The 20,457-nt window shown below is 40.4% G+C and overlaps 1 protein-coding gene across 4 annotated transcripts in view; it reads right to left on the bottom strand.

Moving 5' to 3' along the window:
- Positions 1 to 20,457, bottom strand: part of APP (amyloid beta precursor protein) — a 213,619-nt gene that overhangs the window by 84,272 nt on the left and 108,890 nt on the right. For 2 of the 4 annotated variants that reach the window (XM_068689966.1, XM_068689977.1), the window contains exons 6-7: positions 13,385 to 13,590; positions 3,040 to 3,207 (exon numbers count right to left, since the gene is read on the bottom strand). In XM_068689966.1, coding sequence (XP_068546067.1) covers positions 3,040 to 3,207; positions 13,385 to 13,590 — 374 coding nt within the window. The remainder of the gene's footprint in view (positions 1 to 3,039; positions 3,208 to 13,384; positions 13,591 to 20,457) is intronic. The other 2 variants (XM_068689985.1, XM_068689995.1) reach the window with 1 other exon arrangement.

Here is a 20,457-nt window from a genome sequence, read left to right as displayed (position 1 = left end):
GGGGCGACCTTATCATAAGTACCTTAAAGGAGGCTCTAGCGAGGTGGGGGTTGGTCTATTCTCCCACGTGCCTGGTGACAGGACGAGGGGGAATGGGCTAAAGTTGTGCCAGGGGTGTTTTAGGTTGGATATTAGGAAGAACTTCTTTACTGAGAGGGTTGTGAGGCATTGGAATGGGCTGCCCAGGGAAGTGGTGGAGTCACCATCCCTGGAGGTCTTTAAAAGACATTTAGATGTTGAACTTAGTGATATGGTTTAGTGGAGGACTTGTTAGTGTTAGGTCAGAGTACTCGATGATTTGAGGTCTCTTCCACTCTAGACAATTCTGTGATTCTGTGAATATCCTAATGGATATGCCATAAGACTAATTTAGAAGTTGTTTCTTTTTTCATTTCCGATGTCACATGCTGTGGAAGAATTGCCAGTCTTAGAAGAGAAGATCATTTATCCTCTCAAACAGCACGGGCACAGACTGTACAACTTCTGCTGCCAAGAAACAAGTTTGAAAAAGGAAGACAATCTAATTTCCAAGTTTGATTCAATCCATAATATTCTTTTTAAGATCATGGACAAGGTCATCCCTTGTAGCAGAATGATTTTCTGTAAAAAGATTACAAGGTTCTTAGGACTTGCATTTGAGCAGTCTCACTTTCATCCTAGAGCAGACTGCAGTTTACTGTAATTTTTCCTACAACTTGTATACGAGAAGCAACGTCACTGCATTATCAGTGCAACAAATTACAGTCATCATTTCAGGTTTAACTATGGGAGAATAACTCTCATGAAGTCTGTTTCGTGCTGTGACTGTTCTTTAGTCAGCAACACCTTTCCCTGTATATAATAACTTCACAGCGCTATGAATGCCAGAAGTGAAACTATGATTTGAAGTGCTGGGTGAGCAACTGCAGCTCCGTATGCAAGATGCGCTATATTAGGAGACCTCTGAGTCAGCACAGAGCCCCACTACAGGATTTGGACAAAGAAAAGCATCCATATGGCTCAGCTTGAAGGGCAGGAGCCAAAACAAATCTGTAAAAACTGAAAGTTTTAACAAAATCGCAATCTTGAAGGAATCAGGATCTACTTAAAGTTCTTATTTATGCTATTGCCCAGCCTCCACAGAAGTGTTCATAAATTTTTAGTAATGCTGACAAAGGTAGCAATAATTCTTAACTCCTATCAGGTATATGAAAATACATACTTTTGCCAACCAGAACACAAGTGTATGCAGCTTTTAGAAGTTCTTCTATTTACCATAAAAGTAAAGTGCACAGCACAAAAGACTAATAGTATTTTTTTTCAATCCTACCTTGTTGGCAAGGCAACTTGTCCACTGGGCAAAGGAACAAGTACTGTCGCAGGAGCAAGATATCCTATAAGAGGTTGGTGCCTTTCACTTGCCTCTTAGGGACCAAGCCAAGACTCATGAATTTTCCAGAGCAAAATGTTAATGTAAATCTAGTTCATTCCCAGTTCACTTGCTGACTGGGAATACTTCCACGTGTAAAGTAACAGAAGTTTCAGTTTATCAGTTATTTTATATTATTAGTTTTGATGGCTATCGTATTGTCTTTGATCCAATCACCATTTAAGCATGAAACTCACCTTTGATCCTATTAAGCAAGATACTCACCTACAGATGACTAAAAAAGTACCTGTCCTTTACAAATTCCGCTGGCCATAAGAATAAAGAATAAATACAGCCCCATCTCAGCTACCTAAAACTAAATGTACCAGAGGTCAAGTGGCTTTTCTAGAGTTATTGTTCAACACCTCTCTCACTGCAGAATTTTTTCATGCCCCTAATCTGCTCGACCAGTTATCTTCAGTTGACTTTTCTTTCCTTTTTCCATGTGTACAGATCAACTGCCCATTAGTATCACATACCTGCTATTTAATTACAGAAACATTCCTTCATTAAGATTTTCTTCTTTCCACTTCTGCCCTAAATTTACTTTTGTTACAAAGTCCTACTTTTTCTTGCCTGTTACAGAGTTCACAATCAGAAAGACAAACCATGTTATTCAGCTCTAAAAATGCCTTACTTAGGACAGGAACTTAGCAGTTCAAAATGTAGTTCTTTTAGCAAATACATTATAGGTCTAATTCCAACATGCAGCATATTTCTCTCCTTGCTACATCTGGTGTTGCAGAAGGTGATCACTCCTGCCCATTCATCTAGTCTTCCTCCTCATCCCTCCATGGAGCTTTGAGTAGCTCTACAAGAAGAGAAGATGAAACATGTCTGGAGGGCTGGAGGGCTGGAGTAGCAATCCTGCCTTCACGAGTGCTCTCCAAAACGAAATGCAGCTGCTGAATCCAGTGCCTGATGGACCAGCTGCAGTATTCTGCTATGGGCAAAACCAACTTTCTCAAACCAAAACCACAGTGCAAATACACTTTCTTTATGGAAAGTAATCATTAAAAAATGTGGTGTGTTAAACAAAGCAAGTGGGACATTATTTACATTTGTGCACATCATGGCTGTCAGGAAACCTAAATATCAAATGGTAACTCACCCTTTTCCTTGCAAAAACACACATGTATTCGATCAAAATTAAAAAAAAAAAAAAAAGAATCATGTCTTTCAAGGCTGGAAATAAATCGTCTGATATTCTGATGAGCTTATACTGCTTTGATGAAAAAGAAATACATGAAAATACAATGTACAAACTAAGCGCTATTTTTAAACTTACCTGAGACTTCCCTAAAATTCATTTTTTTTTCCTGTAGAAACATTGCACATGCAGAAACAGGGACTCACAAGGTGTTAGTGAGCTTTGACAGAAGATAAAGTGAGCACAAAGGCCTGGTCTACAGAAATGTTAGGCTTCTGCCAGCCATCTACGAGATTGTCTAGAGGGCAGAGAAGGTGCCCACTACCATGCTGGGTTAGCAAGAGGCTATCGAGGACCTAGAGGTGAGCGAGGTGCTGGACAGACCGCAGGCGGCAGGAGCAGGGTTAGTGTGAGCCCAGGCCCGCTGCCAAGCGCCGGGGCCGGTCAGAGAGAGGCGGCGAGAGGCCGGCGGTGCACTTACGGACGCTGCCGCAGACCGCCATGCAGTACTCCTCCGAGTCAAAGTTGTTCCTGTTGCCGCCGCAGCCACCGTAAAAGAAGGGCGCGCACTTTCCTTCGGCCACGTCAAAGTACCAGCGGGAGATCATCGCGCGGCAGGGACCCGTCTCGGCTTGTTCAGAGCACACCTCTAGTCAGAGGAGACCCGGAGGAACCACATTTAGCATGAAAACGGCCTTGCCTGGGTTTCCACCTACCCAGTGTGCTGAGGAACACCTCAAGAGGAAACCCAAATTACTGTCCACTTCAATGCTTCCCCCCAAAAACCACCCCAGAGATGGTGCAGGCACATTTTGAAGCGGTTCAGACTCTTGCCACTAAGCTGCAGGCCTGAAGGTAAACATCTGAAGGGATGAGGTGCCAGCTTCTTTCCTGTTGGCCTGTAGCTATGCAACCCCCCCAGACTGAGCTTCCTAGCTTATGTAAAAGAAAACAAACAAACAAAACATGTACGAGCTATACAGGAGAACAAATTCTCTTCAGGCACCTAATTATTATATACAAGCACTGACAACGAAACTCCCTCTTGTACCCGGCTCGGTACAGGGGTTGTGATTCATAGTTCAAGGGCTCACATATATAAAATTAGTGCCACAGCTTTACTCCATCCATGGGAAGAAATCTCATCCCCAGTGAATGTACTGAGGGGAAAAAAAATTAAAACAGCTTGCATTTGTTTTTATTGTGAGCTGCCACAGTCTTTGCCTATAACCTGCAACACACAAAAACCTGAGGGAAAAAACAAAAACAAAGCATGCAAATTACAGAAGATAAAGGAAATTCTGCCCACAATTTGGAATCCAGCCAATTGCACAAGTAAACATACAGCCCTTTACCAATAATGTTCCAAACAGAAAAAAAAAGGGGAAAAAAAAGTTCTATCTTCCAACATGCATATACATCATTTCAAAACCACATAGTATCAAACATCAGTATGCCCCTCTTTTGCTTTCATTCCCCACACTACACCAGCAGACAAGCTGGCACGCTCACTAGAGGCGTCTAAATCCTCTGCATGAATGTGAATTTTGTGAAAGGCAGTTCCCCAAGGGTTGAATGGTGGGGAGAAATATCAGTGCACTGGCACTGGAAATGCCGTGTGCACTCGTCACCTCTAAGATGCTGGCTACGCAGAATCCCTCCTGGCAGACTGTCCTGACAAGTGATCGGCTCTGCGCTCTCCCTGGGAGCACCGCTGCTTACTGCATAGATTTGAGATTCATTTGTCATCAGTAGTTGATGCCTGTCTGCACTTAAATATGTAACATAGGTATAATTTTACACACGTATTTATTTATAGATATGGTACATGAATATGCTAATCTTAAGAATCAATTTTAGGGATCATCTACATTTGCTCCAAGAGAAGCAGACCAATGTATTTTTTTTATTTGCAGTTAACAAAGACATACTACAAATCTTACAGTTCTGTATCAAGCAATTTTTGAGAAAAAAGCAAACCAGATTTAATTGTGCAGACCATTAATTACAATTAATTGCATGCTACCGTAAGATTAATTATATACCACATTTAGTACACAAGTGGTTGCTCAGATTTATTTTCAAATAACATCTAGACCTGCCATCCAATTATGCAGCCAAACCCTCACACAAAGCTAACTTTGCAGAGACTTGGAAGAGCTGCCAGATGTCAATTAAAAATGAATAGTGACTCATGACATTAAAGAGACAGGTATAATCAAGAGAATTCTGGCTGGCAGGAAATGTCATTTCAGAAAACAAAGGTCTCAACATCTCTGTCTTTCTTTAAAAATGACTTAATTCATGTTGACTACGGCCTGACCTCTAACCACACCATAAGCACCTTCTAGGTTTCCCTTGAAATACTAGTGTTGCTATAAAGTCTGCTGTATTTCATTTTGTACTGTTACGTGTTATCGGGATGATTCACATATTTGCTCTGAAATTTCCTACAGGTACATCTCTCACAGAAATAGGAGCTGAGACTTTGTGTATATGCAAATAACGTGCAAAAGTGAAGGTAACTGTCCATCAAATAACACGGAATTAGCTCTCTGGAAGCTACAATCATTCATACACGTGAAGATGCACTTGGACACGCATTCTGGAAACCACTGCGTAGAGCACTAAAAACAGCAAGACTGAAGCAGTGGAGCCTCCACAGCCAACCAGATTGCTTTCAGTGAGTCCTAAATGGCAATTATTTCACCACAGAGAGACATGGCCTACTGTGCAAATAGTTTATGACCTACATGAAGACGAACAGGAGAAGGAAACTGTTCCATCACTGCCCTCATTGAGGGAAGCGTGTTGCTCGTTCAGGGTAGGAAACTTCTTGCTGCTGTCATCCCTTTTCCAGCGGTGCCACCACTGTCCACCACCACCTTACCTCCATGGAGGGTTCAGAGCAGCGTTCCTTCAGCCCTGCTTCAGGGGTGAAGGCACATTTTAAAACCATCTTCAATGCTTGAAAAACAGCCCTGGTTGCTCCCATTGCTGGGCCAGTTGCTCCTCCCATGCCTCTCCATATCCCCATCACTTGTGCTCATTTAAAAAAGCCACAATTTAATCTTCAGCTCTACTGCTGTAACTGAGAGGATGGAGCAATGAAGCAGAGATGGGAACTTCCGCAGCTTTTCTAGGGCTAAGAAAAAATTACTGCCATCCATATCCTGCTTCCCTTCCACTAGTACTGAGTGTAGCAATTAAAGCCTATGATGGATGAGCTATGGTACTTTCACAGATATTAGCAGCAGGCAGCATACATGGCTACATGATTCATCAAAAAATTAAAAGCTGTCTTTGCTTCACATAGTAATCCTGTTGCTGAAAACTGATTAAAAGATGAGTTACTTTTTGCCACTGTGTAATTCAATTTTACTTGTTATCACAAATAATTTTTGTCCAGTACAGCATTACTGTGAGCTTTGCTTTGTTTAAGGAACTGGCTAACCATCCCCCTCCAAAAATGCATTTTTTGCCTTTGGATCTGCAAAACTAAACAGATTAAAAAGGACATGCCTTTGTCACAATTCAGGTTCATAAAGTGGTCTAAACTGTAACTCTGTTTTCAGACGCTTACAATTTTCACACCATCCTTCTCCAACAGTAAAACTCCTCATCTTCTCTGCGCCCTAAACCAAAGATTACAGTTGCCAGTTCCTTCCCTCTCCAAAACCTTACATTTTATACTTTCTTTTGAGATAATCACGGGAGAATAATTCAGGTTTTCTCATCTGAAGCTTCTTATATACTTATTCTAGTTTCCTGATGCAAAAAGAGATATTTCTAACAAAGCAGGTAGATCACTCCCTGGAGAACAGTTCTGTAGCAAAGCTTTTTGATTTGCTTTTAAATTAATACATTAAGGTGATATACTGCAAACAATCAACGTGGACGCTGACTGTTACTTTTCCTTAGAAATGGATAAGCATAGTTTTCATGTATGGGGACATTGATTTACAGTGGCTCCACACGATGAACTTCCATAACGCTCACTTACCAAAACGCTGTTAGCAAAGCTAATTAAAATTTATGTGCAAACATTCTAGGTACTTCTGATGATCAATTTTTACAGAGGAAAATATAAAATATGGTTCTGAATGTCATCTCAAAATTTTTCATTACCATATAAATTGGTTCTGCTTGTTCCTTGAAGAAAACTGATTTTAAATCAAAATGAAATAATTGCTTTATTTCAAAATCTCAACTCTACGCTTGTGTTTTTTATTTTTTTCACATGGGACTAAGACTTGCTCTGTGAACAACAACATTTTCAATAGAGGAATCTGAAATAGAATTTAAACTTCTAATGGGAAAAAAATAAAGCTACATTTACATACTTCTATTACTGTAAACATTACGGTTATTCATTATTTTCTTCAGGATTTGAGTTTGTACATGATACTTAAGTGATCGTGAAAACTAAGCTCATTTAAATGCTGGCACAGGCTGCTCTGAACCTCAAACCAGAAATTAAATTTGAAATGTTTTAAGAAAAAAATAAAAAGTACAAACAGCAGGAGTTAAAGAATCATCTCGGACCTGTCTTGGAAGCTGGGTTTTATATTTATTTTACACCTCTGAAAAACCTCTTCACCCTGGATGCTGCATCAGAAAGATCCATCACGTTGGCTTACAAGTATTACTCATTCTTTAATTTAGCTGTGGTATTGGAAAATACAATGTATTTATGACTTTTTCTGTACCATCAGCCCTTGAGCTGGACATTGATATTTTCAAGTATATGCAAATAAAACACTCTTGTGTATTTTACACATGTGAACCAGCTCAGTAGCACTGGTGTATGTGTTTGTGTTGTCCATGTTGGTTATCAGTTCAAACTGTGTCTCATACATGAACATGTAATTACTCACATGTATACATGTGTAATGTCTGCTTGTATAATGTCTGCATTACTCACATATAATGCACTTAGCTGCTTGAGTAAATAGGACCAGAATTTTTTATTTTACCATTTGTATTTCACCAAAGAACAAAGTAATCAATTAATGCAAAAGAGGACAAAGGAATAAACCTCTCAAATATATATCATGAGGTATATGCTCCACTTTACTATGTGCTAGTACATAATATTGTATGTGGAGTAATTTTGGCTTCCATGTCTTCAGGAACAGAGAACTATAGTTTGAAGATATTAATACACTCGCATCTATTCTAGTCTCCATTTTTTAACTAGCTGAGAAAAATGAGACAAGTTAAAGAGTAAATGCACACTGTTTTTCTTACACTGTTCTTGTTCCAAAATGGAACGATAATGTTTCATTCAATGAATTAATCACAGGGAATATTTAAAGATAATCTCACTGAAACAAAGCCTCCTCATTCTGAATATATAGTTAGAAAAGGCAGCCAAATTTTAGTTTGAGTATTTGAAGACAAAAGCTAATTTCATAGGAGGTTTTTGGAATTAGGAAGAGACAGCTGGGAAGCTGGCACAAGCTCTAGGAGTAAAGTTGGTGCATTAGCTACACAACTGCTAAAATACTTTCTATAGATAAAAGTTAAAAGAAAAAGCAAAATGATGAGTTCCGAGTGTAAAACTGAAAAACAGCCTTTCTTAAAAGCGTTATTTCCATCCTAAACAATTAACATTGGATTTTTCTCTCTAATGTTTATTCTTAATCTACTGGAGGGGAATATTTGGTACTTGAGAAAAAAAAATGTACACATGGCTAGAATACAAAGCCTTACAATTTTCATGTGGAACAAATACGTGACAATGTATTTTCTATCTATTTGTGCAAAACACAACGATGTTTTAAACCAAGGTGCCAAATAATTACCACTGATGGCCAGAACCCAAACAAATACCCCAGCTTGATTTTTAAGTGTAAGTCAATAAAATAAAATAAAAATTTATCTGCTCGAGGGTAGGAAGGCTCTGCAGGAGGATCTGGATAGGCTGCACCGATGGGCTGAGGTCAACTGTATGAAGTTCAACAAGGCCAAGTGCCGGGTCCTGCACCTGGGGCGCAATAACCCCAAGCAGAACTACAGGCTGGGAGAGGAATGGTTGGAGAGCTGCCAGGCAGAGAAGGACCTGGGAGTGATGGTGGACAGTCGGCTGAATATGAGCCAGCAGTGTGCTCTGGTGGCCAAGAAGGCCAACGGCATCCTGGCTTGTATCAGAAACACTGTGACCAGCAGGGCTAGGGAGGTGATCGTCCCCCTGTACTCGGCTCTGGTGAGGCCGCACCTCGAGTACTGTGTTCAGTTTTGGGCCCCTCGCTACAAGAAGGACATCGAGGTGCTTGAGCGGGTCCAAAGAAGGGCGACGAAGCTGGTGAGGGGCCTGGAGAGCAAGTCCTACGAGGAGCGGCTGAAGGAGCTGGGCTTGTTCAGCCTAGAGAAGAGGAGGCTCAGGGGTGACCTTATTGCTCTGTATAAGTACATTAAAGGAGGCTGTAGCGAGGTGGGGGTTGGCCTGTTCTCCCATGTGCCTGGTGACAGGACGAGGGGGAATGGGCTAAAGTTACGCCAGGGGAGTGTTAGGTTAGATGTTAGGAAGAATTTCTTTACTGAAAGGGTTGTGAGGCATTGGAACGGGCTGCCCAGGGAGGTGGTGGAGTCACCATCCCTGGAAGTCTTCAAAAGACGTTTAGATGTAGAGCTTAGGGATATGGTTTAGTGGGGACTGTTAGTTTTAGGTCAGAGGTTGGACTCGATGATCTTGAGGTCTCTTCCAACCTAGAAAATTCTGTGATTCTGTGAAAATTTCATGAATTTATGTCTATTTTACGGAAGTTGTAATTGCCACCTAACATCATAATTATGCCAACATGGCAAGACATGTGAATATGAGGATTAGCTCAAAAACACATTCCAGACTTTTTACACAGCAAAGTAAAATATTCAATTAATAACTGCTTCAATATAGCAAAGTGACGTTTTATCTAGGGAAGCAGATTCCTGGAGGATTTCTTCTGTCAGGAAGTAATTCAAATGAAACCACTCTCTCCCCTCCAACCTTAAGTAAAACAACACTATTACTGTGTTTAGTATTTAGTACATTTGCTCTTGACCCAAAATATTAATAATATATTGCTTTTTCATCAAGAAGATTACTAAACCCTAAAAAAGATTTATCTTTAATTGCAACATATCATGAAGTACTATGTTACAGTGGAAAAGCTGTGCTTTAAATCATAATGTCTAATTAAAAGCTATTAGTTATTTTAATGCAAATCCATTAGGTTAATTTTATCAGCTCTTGCTCATGTGTTACTGTAGATTATCATTCTTAATGAAGATCTTATAAAAAAATAAATAGAAAAAAAAAACCTGAAGAGTTAGCATAACATGCACTACTTGTATAGCAACGTGCCAATGCTTTCTTAATATGGAATAATACAACCACACATTATCACTTTACAAACAAAGCATACCGCACAGCCTTGAAGGAAATGGAGAACAAGGAAATATTACTTTAACAGAAAGATAATAACCTTTCAAAGAAGAAAGTGGAACAAAGCCATCGAAGGCGAAAAGATCAATATTAATCTAGTATATGCTACTAATATTCTAGAATTATCCCCAAAATTACAGTTGATGGGTCTAGTAATCAGGGTTAACCTCCCTTACCGTAGAATAGGTGATAGCTGTCACTGAATGTATTTGAAGTCTTTCAGACATATAAGTCCACAGAAAAAAAAGGAAAAAAAAAAGAAAAAAAAAAGTATGCTGGATCAATAAAGCTAGGAGCTACAATACAAAGATCGGGCTACTTTTCTCCTGCTAGGAAGCCAGAATATGATCTCCTGCTTGCAACTCCAGATTGCAAACATAGTTAAAATAGCATGTCAACAGCACTGCTGAATTCCTTCCTAGCTGTTTAAAGAAATCCAGTTGAATTAGATAAAGCAAAACCGATCGCTGAAGGGCAGCATTATGTGCTAGACGGGGCAGGTCATGCTTACGCTGAATCTCCCCCATCTGCCAGTAGGTATGCAAAGACGCTGCCAAGTGTTTTTGCCAGGCTGCTGTGTTTGACCCTGCTGCTTTCCTTTAAATGAGACCTGACTGACTGCCATGCTGACGGAAAGCATTAAGTTCAAATTGCTTATTCTTTGTCATAAGCCAAGAGAGACTGATTTTTCTTATCGCCTGCTGTGCTGCAGGAGAGCAGAAATCGCAAACAACTGCACGCGACGCGCTGCTTGCTTCAGTCACGCACTGCAAGGATGACCTGGAGCCTGGATGGCTCACAAACAGCTCTGCAAAAACCTGCCGTGCAGCTGGGGTGGCAGCAAGCTGCTCTGCTGCTTGCACCTGGCCACCAGAAAGTTACCTCCCCTGCTCCATACAGAAGCAGAAATCAAGAGCCTCAGGTTTCTTGCAGGGCTCCGTAAGTGAGCCACACTCTCTTCATCGCAAATTCCATGCTAACATCTCACCAAGGGTGAAAAATGCAGATCTGACATTAATTCACGCTGTCGATCCCTGTAACCTCAGACCCACCATCTGCTAGATTTAATATCTGAACTCTGGCAAGAGCAGATCTGAAAGTTCAAACTGGGTCTGACGCTGCACTCCGTATGAACTGAGACTAGAGCGAGTCCCCTCAGCAGACGGGAATGAGAATATTGGCAAGTCCTGTGCTAGGAAAAGTTTATTTGCACTTCTGAATAAACATTACAGCTCATAAAAATATGCTCACTACAGAAATTGAATGAAAAGACTACCCTCCCATCAATGACCTCTCATTCTCTAGGCAAGTCAGTAACTTCCTTCTCACTGGAATTAAGTCTGGAAGTAGATCCACTATTGCTGTTTTGATCGTGACTCATTAAAGTATGCATAGAAATAAAATTGCCTGACAAATTGATTCTACAATAGTTCAAGTGTCTTTAAGTATAACATTGCACTTACGCTTTTCAATTATTGATGGCTGATGGCAGTCATTCCATTGATTTGGGGGAGAAAAGGCTCAGCACCAGCCCACAATTAGACTTAATTTATGGTTTTAGAACAGTTCTTTGCTGATTTCACATTGAAAACCAACTTCTCTAAAAGTGGACACACCCACCTCCTGTGCTCTTTAATGCTATGACATGGTATTAGCCACAGCTCCATAAAGTACACTTAAAACCAGCTGTAAAGCATCTATGAAAAGCATCTTAGGATATGTTTTATGAATGGCATTGACTAACACTTAGGAAAAGTAGCCTGGAGGCCTCAACAGAGCTCATATCCACAAGAACAAAGCTCCAATGCTTAATCCCACTTGAAGAGGCTTCCCAGATGTCTCCACAGCACGGCCTAACACACACACACAGTGCCTACAAGGCACCTCTGGCTTCTTCATTTGCACCAGCAGCAACAAACTTTCCTGTTTGCAAGTTCACAGCAGATGCTCACCACAGAAGATCCCGGACCTGCTGGCAGCACCAGGAGGACATGGAGCCCTGAGGGAAGCTTTCTCCCAAGCGTGGCAAGGAACACAGGAGCAGGGGCCAAGGCTATGAAGACTGAGCCATTTATAACATGGGCATTCCCACATTTGCAAATAAATGAGCATTCTGCATGGTGCTGCTCATTCGGACGTCACTTACAGGCACTCAGAGAAAGCCTCAGCACCCTCCGTGCCCCAGGAAGGCTGGAGGTCAGAAAGCCCGAGGGGCTGGGGCAGAGCTGTGCTGGGAATTTCTATCAGTAGCAGGCTGCCCTCGCCCCATCTGCAGCAAGACGTACTTCACTCGGTCACCCAGGGTGGGAAATTTTGTACTTGGGAGAAACAGGACAACAGCTTTTCATTGTCAGCAAGCGTGCATATTTCTAAGGGATTTTTAAAAGGTTGCTTCAATAGTTTGCTTCCTATTTTTTCTATTTCACATTCATATTATTATATACTATTTTCCTGAAGGCTAAACATCTTAACCTCTTTGAAATGTCAACCTCAGTAAAGAAAAGAGCTCTACCTAATTTGTCCTCATTTCCACTCATCCAAAATCCCATTAAAGTGAAGTGTTCTTTTTTTTCCCCCTCAATATTCATTTTCCATTCAGAACAGGGCGTTTTATCCCCAGGTGGTGAAAGCTCACATATGGAAATATATTTAATTGGTTTAAAGATTTAAACATAATCTCCTCCCAACCCCTCCTCACTGAACTGGCTCTCCAGTAATTGAGCAAAACACTCAACAGACAGAGTTATATAAGACAGAAATGCATAGGATTGCTTCTCCAACCTTAGAAGGGAACATTTGCAAACCATTTTACCAAAGCATTAATACTTTTGATGAGGGAGCTTATCTACACACAGACTGAGTAGTAAAGCTAAATGAATAGACTCGCCCTTTTCCAAGGCATTTCCTTGGCACCCTTCTGTCACATGCATGTGAGAACTCATAGAAATCATATTTAAAAATACTACTGCTCTGTTGTGCATGGACTAGGGTGCTACCTCCTGCTTTGAGCTGACACTCTCTTCTCCCATAACAATGCACATGATATTCCACACATGATTTTTCTGTGTTATTTACTATACATGGCAGTCAAATATTATTTAGTGTTACTTGAATTAAAAACAAAAATAAATTGGAAAAAAAAAAAAACACAAAAACAACAGGACACCTCTTCAGTTTCTATCCACATCATATGCAATGACCAGATACCTGCAAATAATACTTATACTGGGAAAAGGAAAGAGGAGGGAATTCAACTTGCAAATTACAAAGGACAAAATATAAAGATGCAGCAACTTAGGGTATTTTGCTGTTTGGAACATTTTTTTGTCATAAAGGGCAACTACACAAAGCAGCAGGATTAGTTTCCCAGCCCCAAGCTAAGTGCCCACGAATTTACCTCTGACAACCTCTTCCACAGACTCTGTAGTTGTGGTGGTAGTGGTTGCAATGCTGGTAGTTCTTTCAGTTGCTTCCTCATACTCTTCCTCTGTCTCTTCAATTTCATCACCATCACCATCGTCATCGTCGTCATCAGCATCTTCGTCTTCCACAACAGTTAACTCTTCATCTTCCTCTGGCTGTTCTTCTACTACCTTATCATCACTAAATGAAGAAAACGATAATGATGTGTCAGCAACAAAATGACTTCAAGGTGGTGAGAACATTTTGTTTGGAAACACTGTAAGGACAGGAAGGTACCTGTTTCTCCCTCACCCCACCCTTAAGTAAAAAAAAAAAAATTAAAAAAAAATCAGTGAGAATCAGTGATGCCGGAATGTCCCACTGAAATCAGAAATGCTTGAAAAAAAAGAAAAGCTAACATTAGCAATGCTGTGAGAAACCTAGCAAGACGCCAGACTGGAACTCCTCCTTGTACACAGGGACGGAAAAAAGAAACCCTGTCAGCAATGCAGTATTTTGACAGCTGAATAACACTCCAAATACACTTGCTTCACGCTGCTATCAACAAATCAATTTGTATTTTGAAAGAAGCTCAAATTAGCTCAAAATGCACTCAGCTCACACGCACATGAAAGCGAGAGAGTTCCTCTGGATTTTCTCACTCAGAAGTCAGCTTACCCAAAGGCTTGCTGTGGACTACCCTGCTTGACACTCACAGAGGACAACTCAGTGTCAAATCAAACATCCAGCTGACCTGTAATTCTCTACAGTGACTGATTTTTTTCATCCTGTTGTCAAAATAGTACTCTGTGAATAGAAAAGCCACTTCTAAAGGAACTGTGCACAGAGCTGTCTGCTTCCAGAAGGTTCACTCAAAAGACAACATCTGAAACGTGTAAACTTTTTTGGGGGAGGGAGGGGACAGTTCACATACACTCATGCTTCAGCTGCTAGCTCTTCTCTTTGCAGTTTTATCTTCTTTGGGCACCTCAAAGCAGACAACAGACATGACAGACTCAGCACGACAAGCTCGGCTCAGCTGTGCTGCGGTGCCAACACTGCTGGGGCCTCTGTGGCCCCTGCAAGGATCTGCAAGGCCTCTGTGAACACCAACAGTACTACACTAAGCTGCTGCGTACAGCAGGGAAAGGCATTCACCCCTGGGCTCATGAAGAAAACTCAAACCACTCAGCTAAATCTTGCCGTATATCACAGCTGCTTTAAATGATAATTCACGTAGATACCTAAAAGCCCAAGGACCTCAATCAGTCTTGGGCAATACGAGGAATTCTGCAGTCGGCTGTCAAACATGTTTGGTGGCCTAACGTGTCAATCATTTGCTGGGATCATTCTTAATGCTGAATGATATACAGGCAACAGGCCAAAACCCATACACTTACTGACTGCTACTGTGACTTTTGAAAGGCTTCCTAACACAGCGCCAGCTGTAGTAAGGTCTCAGGTTTGTTAGGCTGATCTTCTACTTGAAATTCACTACTAATGAGTAAATTGCTTTTAAATATTCAAACATGCAGCGACTTTTTGTCACCATCATACACATGAGGTTTTGCATCTTTTTTTCATGGCATCGCATATGCTTGAACAGCCTTTTATTTGAAGTTAACAACTTGCCTCCTTCACCTCGATTTGAAGACTAAGCCTGCAACATTTCACTTTACAATATGTTCTCTAGTACAACTTTGAAAGTAAACTCAGAGCAAAGAAGAGGACAGTAAGATATTTTTAATAGGTTGTGAGGAAGAAGCTGGGAAATAGTGATAGAAATCTTGCATGCCACAAGACTTGCTTCTAGGAAAAAGTTAAGACTCTGCAAACAAGTGTGCATTCTCTGTTCCTCACCCCCAAAGATATCTGGCCACCCAAAACACAGCAGTGACTTAAAAGTAATAATGAAACTTTTCATTTGGTGAATCTGAGGCAGGTTACAAAAATGTGTGTAGTAATAGCCAACTTACAGAAGAGCCTGAAAAAGGGATGAGCTGTTCCCAATTTACATGGGAAAGACTGCAAAAGTGGCAAAACCACCAGGTTCTTTTTAGTTTCTTGTTTTCGAAGAACTGGATAAGAAATTTCAGCACCTTCACAGTATGGCTTTCCTCTAGCATTCTAATTTCATCATCTCCAAAATCTTCTGCTTAGTTCTTAGTAACTCCTTTCTGAACAACAGATTTCTTCGATTTTCATTATTAAGTATTTTGCCTTTTTACAAGCATGAAATAATTGCTATACATACACTGTCACCTTTCAATGGCCAGAGAGGGCTGGATTTCTAAATTCTAGTATCTGTTTCTGATCTCCAGGTTAATGAACATCTAGTCTTAGCTACACACAGACATTCAAACCAGGAGTGCTGAGTATAAAACATAAAACAGTTTTTGATCAAGAGCATCAGATAGGATATGCTGTTCAACATTAAAGAAAACTGTTCTCTCTGTCTTTCTCTCCCTCACCTGAGCTAAAAATACAGAAACAAACACAGCATGCTTTAAAAAAAGTGCAATTATTTTTCCTCTTCCTTTCACATAAATGATCACACTCAGATATTGGCAAGCTCATAAAGCTAAAAAAAAAGGACAAAAAAAAAGGCAAATTAATGAAACAAAGGAAAGTCAATCAGTCACATGGAAAAGCCACTTCAAAAATAATTTGTATGCATGCACCCAATATCCATCTGTTTTTAGCTACACAAAAGCAATTAACTCAGTTATGCCAGTCCCCAGCATTCTGCTGGGAAATTGTCAGCATCAAGGTGAAGCTTTCTGCTCTAAGTGTTGTGCGATGGTGACAGGAGCAGGATGAAAAGAGAATTTCTGTACGTGCTGGTTGGCCCTGCCCACCATTACAGTGGACCCTGGTTTCCTCTCCACTAATTTATCAGAAGTAAATGCCTTAGTGTGGCTCACACCTCCATCCCCTTTTATGAGTTGCTCCTTGCTGGAGAGCTAGACATCTGAGACAGTAAAAAAAAGGCAGAAATAATGGAAGACTACAACAGTTGACAGGATCAGCTTCCTGAAAAAAAATTAAAAATCTTGCACAAAATTGCGCTAGAATATTTTTTCTAATTTGATCATTCCTAGAAAAATTGCATCTCTGCTAGCAAAATAAATTGCAAGATTCAAATCACAAGAGTAGCATTTCACAGGATTTAATTTTTGCAAGTTACGAAAAAAGGACATAATGAAAACAGAGTAAAAATGGTTTTACCCTAAATTTTGATACCTAAATGTAAGTGTGAGCCCTGCTAAATATTTAAAGAAATAAGATGCCTGAAAACAGGCTTAGCAAGTTCATTTCCCTATTAAACAGGTTTTTAAAACTCTCATTGTGCAGAAACGTGTTGCTATGTTGAGGTTCTAAGGGAGCACTCCTGTCTCTCTTGAAAAGTAATTATTTTCTCAGCTATTTTATCTACAAAGATGAGTTAGTCTCCTTCCTTATTAGCACTGTTGTTCAAAGAAAAGGGGAAGGAGAGAAGTGCTTTTACACATTCTTAATAAGATTTTCCTTCAACGAAGCTGAATACCAGAAAATAACTGGACTTGAAGTAGTCTGATGATTTTATCATGCCCAGCTATGCAGCACAGTATCAGAAGCCAAACTGTATGAATACACAACAGTGAGGGACATATCACAGTAAGCTCTAACAGTAAAAACAGCAATAGCTTTACATTAGAAATCAATGCTAGCTCACTAAGTCACTTGCTCCTAAGATTAAATCGCAGTAACCATGTACAGCAATGCAAGCAGATGTCCACGTCTTCTCAGAGCCCGCAGCAGTTAGGACACATGAAAAAAGCAGTAATACCATACTGTAGCTTAAGAACACTACTCAAGGGCCAGGGGCCACTGGGAAAGAGGGGGAACTGCAGTAGTTGCCCCCGAATTTGCTAGGAAGGGAAATTTGAACCTTATTCTTGAAGACAGGTTTAGTATAAAAAACGTGAAATCTTGATGTACTTCTGCCACAAAAATAGGAGGTAGAATTGACATTTTTAATACCACAGAAGTACTAATTCTTGTAATAACATGAAAAATTATCCTTGGTTTTGTTTCTTTGGATGTGATCTCTGTTACTATCCAGGGTCTTCTACAAAGAATATGCACATGACAGAAACAACAGAGTAGTGAAGTTATACTTCAACTTTTGGACTGAAGCATCAACTTTACAAACTGGGACAAGAACCTCCCTGCTGCGCAGTGCATAAAGCTCTCTTTCTCCACATCATGATAAATGCTTCGGTACCATTTCACTTGTCTCCATCAGCAGCACCACAGTGCTGTTTTCCCAGACACCGTGTCTAACTTGTGCACACTGCTCACCTCAGCGTTCAGTTTAAATCCACCATTTTCAGACGAAAGTCTACTAGAAGATGAATGTGGATGCTGAGATTTTTCTCACAAGTCTTGAGAGTTTTATTTAATATATGTAGCAGACATGCTAACTTCCTGTTATTATTATTACATTTTACCCTTTATGGTTAACAAGTATGAGTCAATCTTGTTTCTTCTGGAATCACAACATCTTGACAGCTTTTTCATATATTCCCTCGATACCATCCCAGCCTGGGTTTTATTAGCACCACAGACTGCAGTGTCTCGTTTACAAGATATTGTTGACATTTCGCCTTAGCTTAGTGGTGCCGGTGACAGGATTTTTCAAAGGCTGTTCAAAAAAATTATTTGATACAGTGACAAGTTCACAGATTTGCAAAGCCATATTATCATCATCTGAATTTAACAGTTCAGCAGTAAACAATGGAGAGGTAAACTCTTAGGCTTGAATGAAGCCAGGAAAATATTTGCAATCCCCACATACAACATTAGCGTATCTCATTTTCCTGTCAGCAGACTTCTTGCAAGCAGAGCTAGTGCTTTCCTTTAGTGGTGGACTATGGTGGAGTCACCATGCTTTTGAACCTTCTGCTTCAATCTCCGCACGGATGGGATATTAAAATCCAATCCCTTATCATGAAAATAACGCTTCCCCCAAGCATCCAAGCAGTACAGTGGGTCATTAGTAGAAATCATCTATTAGGTGTGATGAAATGCAGTATTTGAAGTATGGAGGCTTCAGCACTATTTCTGATGCTGCAGGTACAGTGGAGTTGCAGGCACCCCTAAGAAGTTATCAGTTCCATTTCAAACACTGATTTAGATAAAAACTTATCAGTGACTCCAAAAGGCATATTTCTGTTTTTAAAGCACATACCACTGTATAGCCCCTGCCAGGATGCACCCAGGCATATAGTTACAAACAATGTTTACACCACAGTTTTATTAATGTATATTTAACAACTTTATTTTCTTAATCCATCACGTTAGCAAGAACTGACACCAATGTATTGTTTATTCACTTCACACAAAATCGTGCATGGTCCTGTTATTTCTTGAAGACAAAACTACAGGACAAGTAAAGGAAAGCAAAGGAAAAGTGTATTGATACTCCTTGCTGTTCAAGAAAAGAGAAAAGCTAGTAGATTAAAATTTCATTTTAGTATTCGAAAAACCTACAATAGGGACAAAGGAAGAATACAAATAAAAAGAGCAATTAATTTTCTGTCTAACTATGCGTCAGGACTCCTGGGACTGCGGCATAAGCTACATTTTAAGAGGACAATTCTGTCTGCAACTATTACCTTCAGACAAAAATTTGGCAAAGCTTTCAATTCAGGATAACATAAATGAGGACTAATAATTGGTTTGGGCGAAGTGCCTCACCTTTGTCTGCAGTAAACTCTCATCTGTTTGGATGTACTTAAAGCACAATTTTGACAAATAACAACTTGAACAAAAACACACTCCATCACTGGGTGTAAAAAGAATGAAAAGGTGTGAAAGACGGGTGTTTTGAAATCCAGAAAGATTAGTGTTCACAACACTTTTGCAAATAGACTCCCTCTGGACTGTGTTTTTTACCAGCCACCAAGACTGAGCAAATAGCTGGGGAAAAGCTAATTCCAGGAGAAGAACCAAATCAAGAGTAGTATCAAGCTGCAGTCTGCCTTCAGAGAATGAGGCCACAGATGTTGGCTCTAGACAGCTGAGGGAATTAATACAGGAGAAGCGGCTGCTGCATGTAACCTGCAGCCTGTGCCCTTCCAGCCCAATGGGCCAAGCTGAGGGCAACTAATGCATCCATAACCTTTACAGCTCTGCAGGTGCCATCGTCCCACTTCCCAGGATCTTGTGCTTCTCTATAGCCTCTATAACCTCTGCAGCTCCCTTCAAATGAACTGCAGGAAACCTGTGATGGGACCAGCTTGTCAAGTACTCAGCCTGGGCCTAAGCACAAGAGTGGTTTAGGCCCTAACTTTGGGCCTAAATCACTCTTGTGGTTTCCACCACAAGATTAGTGATAAGCACAGATACTTAACCCAGTATACAGGAAACCTCCAAAGTACAAAGTTCTTTAAATGTGGGAGTGGGAATGGACAGATCCAGCTGCGAACCTCTACCCACATTTGGACTACTGCTTATAGAAGAAAATGCAGAAGAGAAACACAAGGCCAGCTACAAGAGTGCAGCATATGCTTGGAATCCAAACAGGAAGATGGGTGGACCTGACCCAGCCTAATTACCGGGTTTTCGACTAAAAGCAAATCAGAAAGCTAATGGACAAGGAACTAAATTTGTTCTCAACCTGCTCTACCTAACGTTTATCCAAAACTTGTTTTGACTGGAGGATGAGATTTCTCATGAGGCAGGTTTGAACCCACTCATCGCATTCCTCTGAATGGTGCTGCTTATGAAACACATGAGACAACACAGGAACCACCTAAAGGTTAAAACAAAGCCAATGGGGCACTTGGGCATATGAGCATTCACATCACTGTACCTTTGAATAATTCATTTGACTTTCGTACGCTAGCTTACTTCAAGAAACAGGTACTAGCTGTGTGAAACCAAACATTGAGGGAGTAAAGTTAAACAAGCACTATCATGGTGATTTTGTGTGGGGTGGAAGAGGGGAAGTTAAAACCAAGTGTGAAATGAAGATTTCAGCATTCACCTTGAAAGTCCAAGAGTAGGGAGTTACACAACAAA

The sequence above is a fragment of the Anas acuta genome, chromosome 1, assembly GCF_963932015.1.
Source record: "Anas acuta chromosome 1, bAnaAcu1.1, whole genome shotgun sequence".
In the NCBI taxonomy this organism is placed as follows: Eukaryota; Metazoa; Chordata; class Aves; order Anseriformes; family Anatidae; genus Anas; species Anas acuta.
This window is presented reverse-complemented; position numbering and strand designations above follow the sequence as displayed.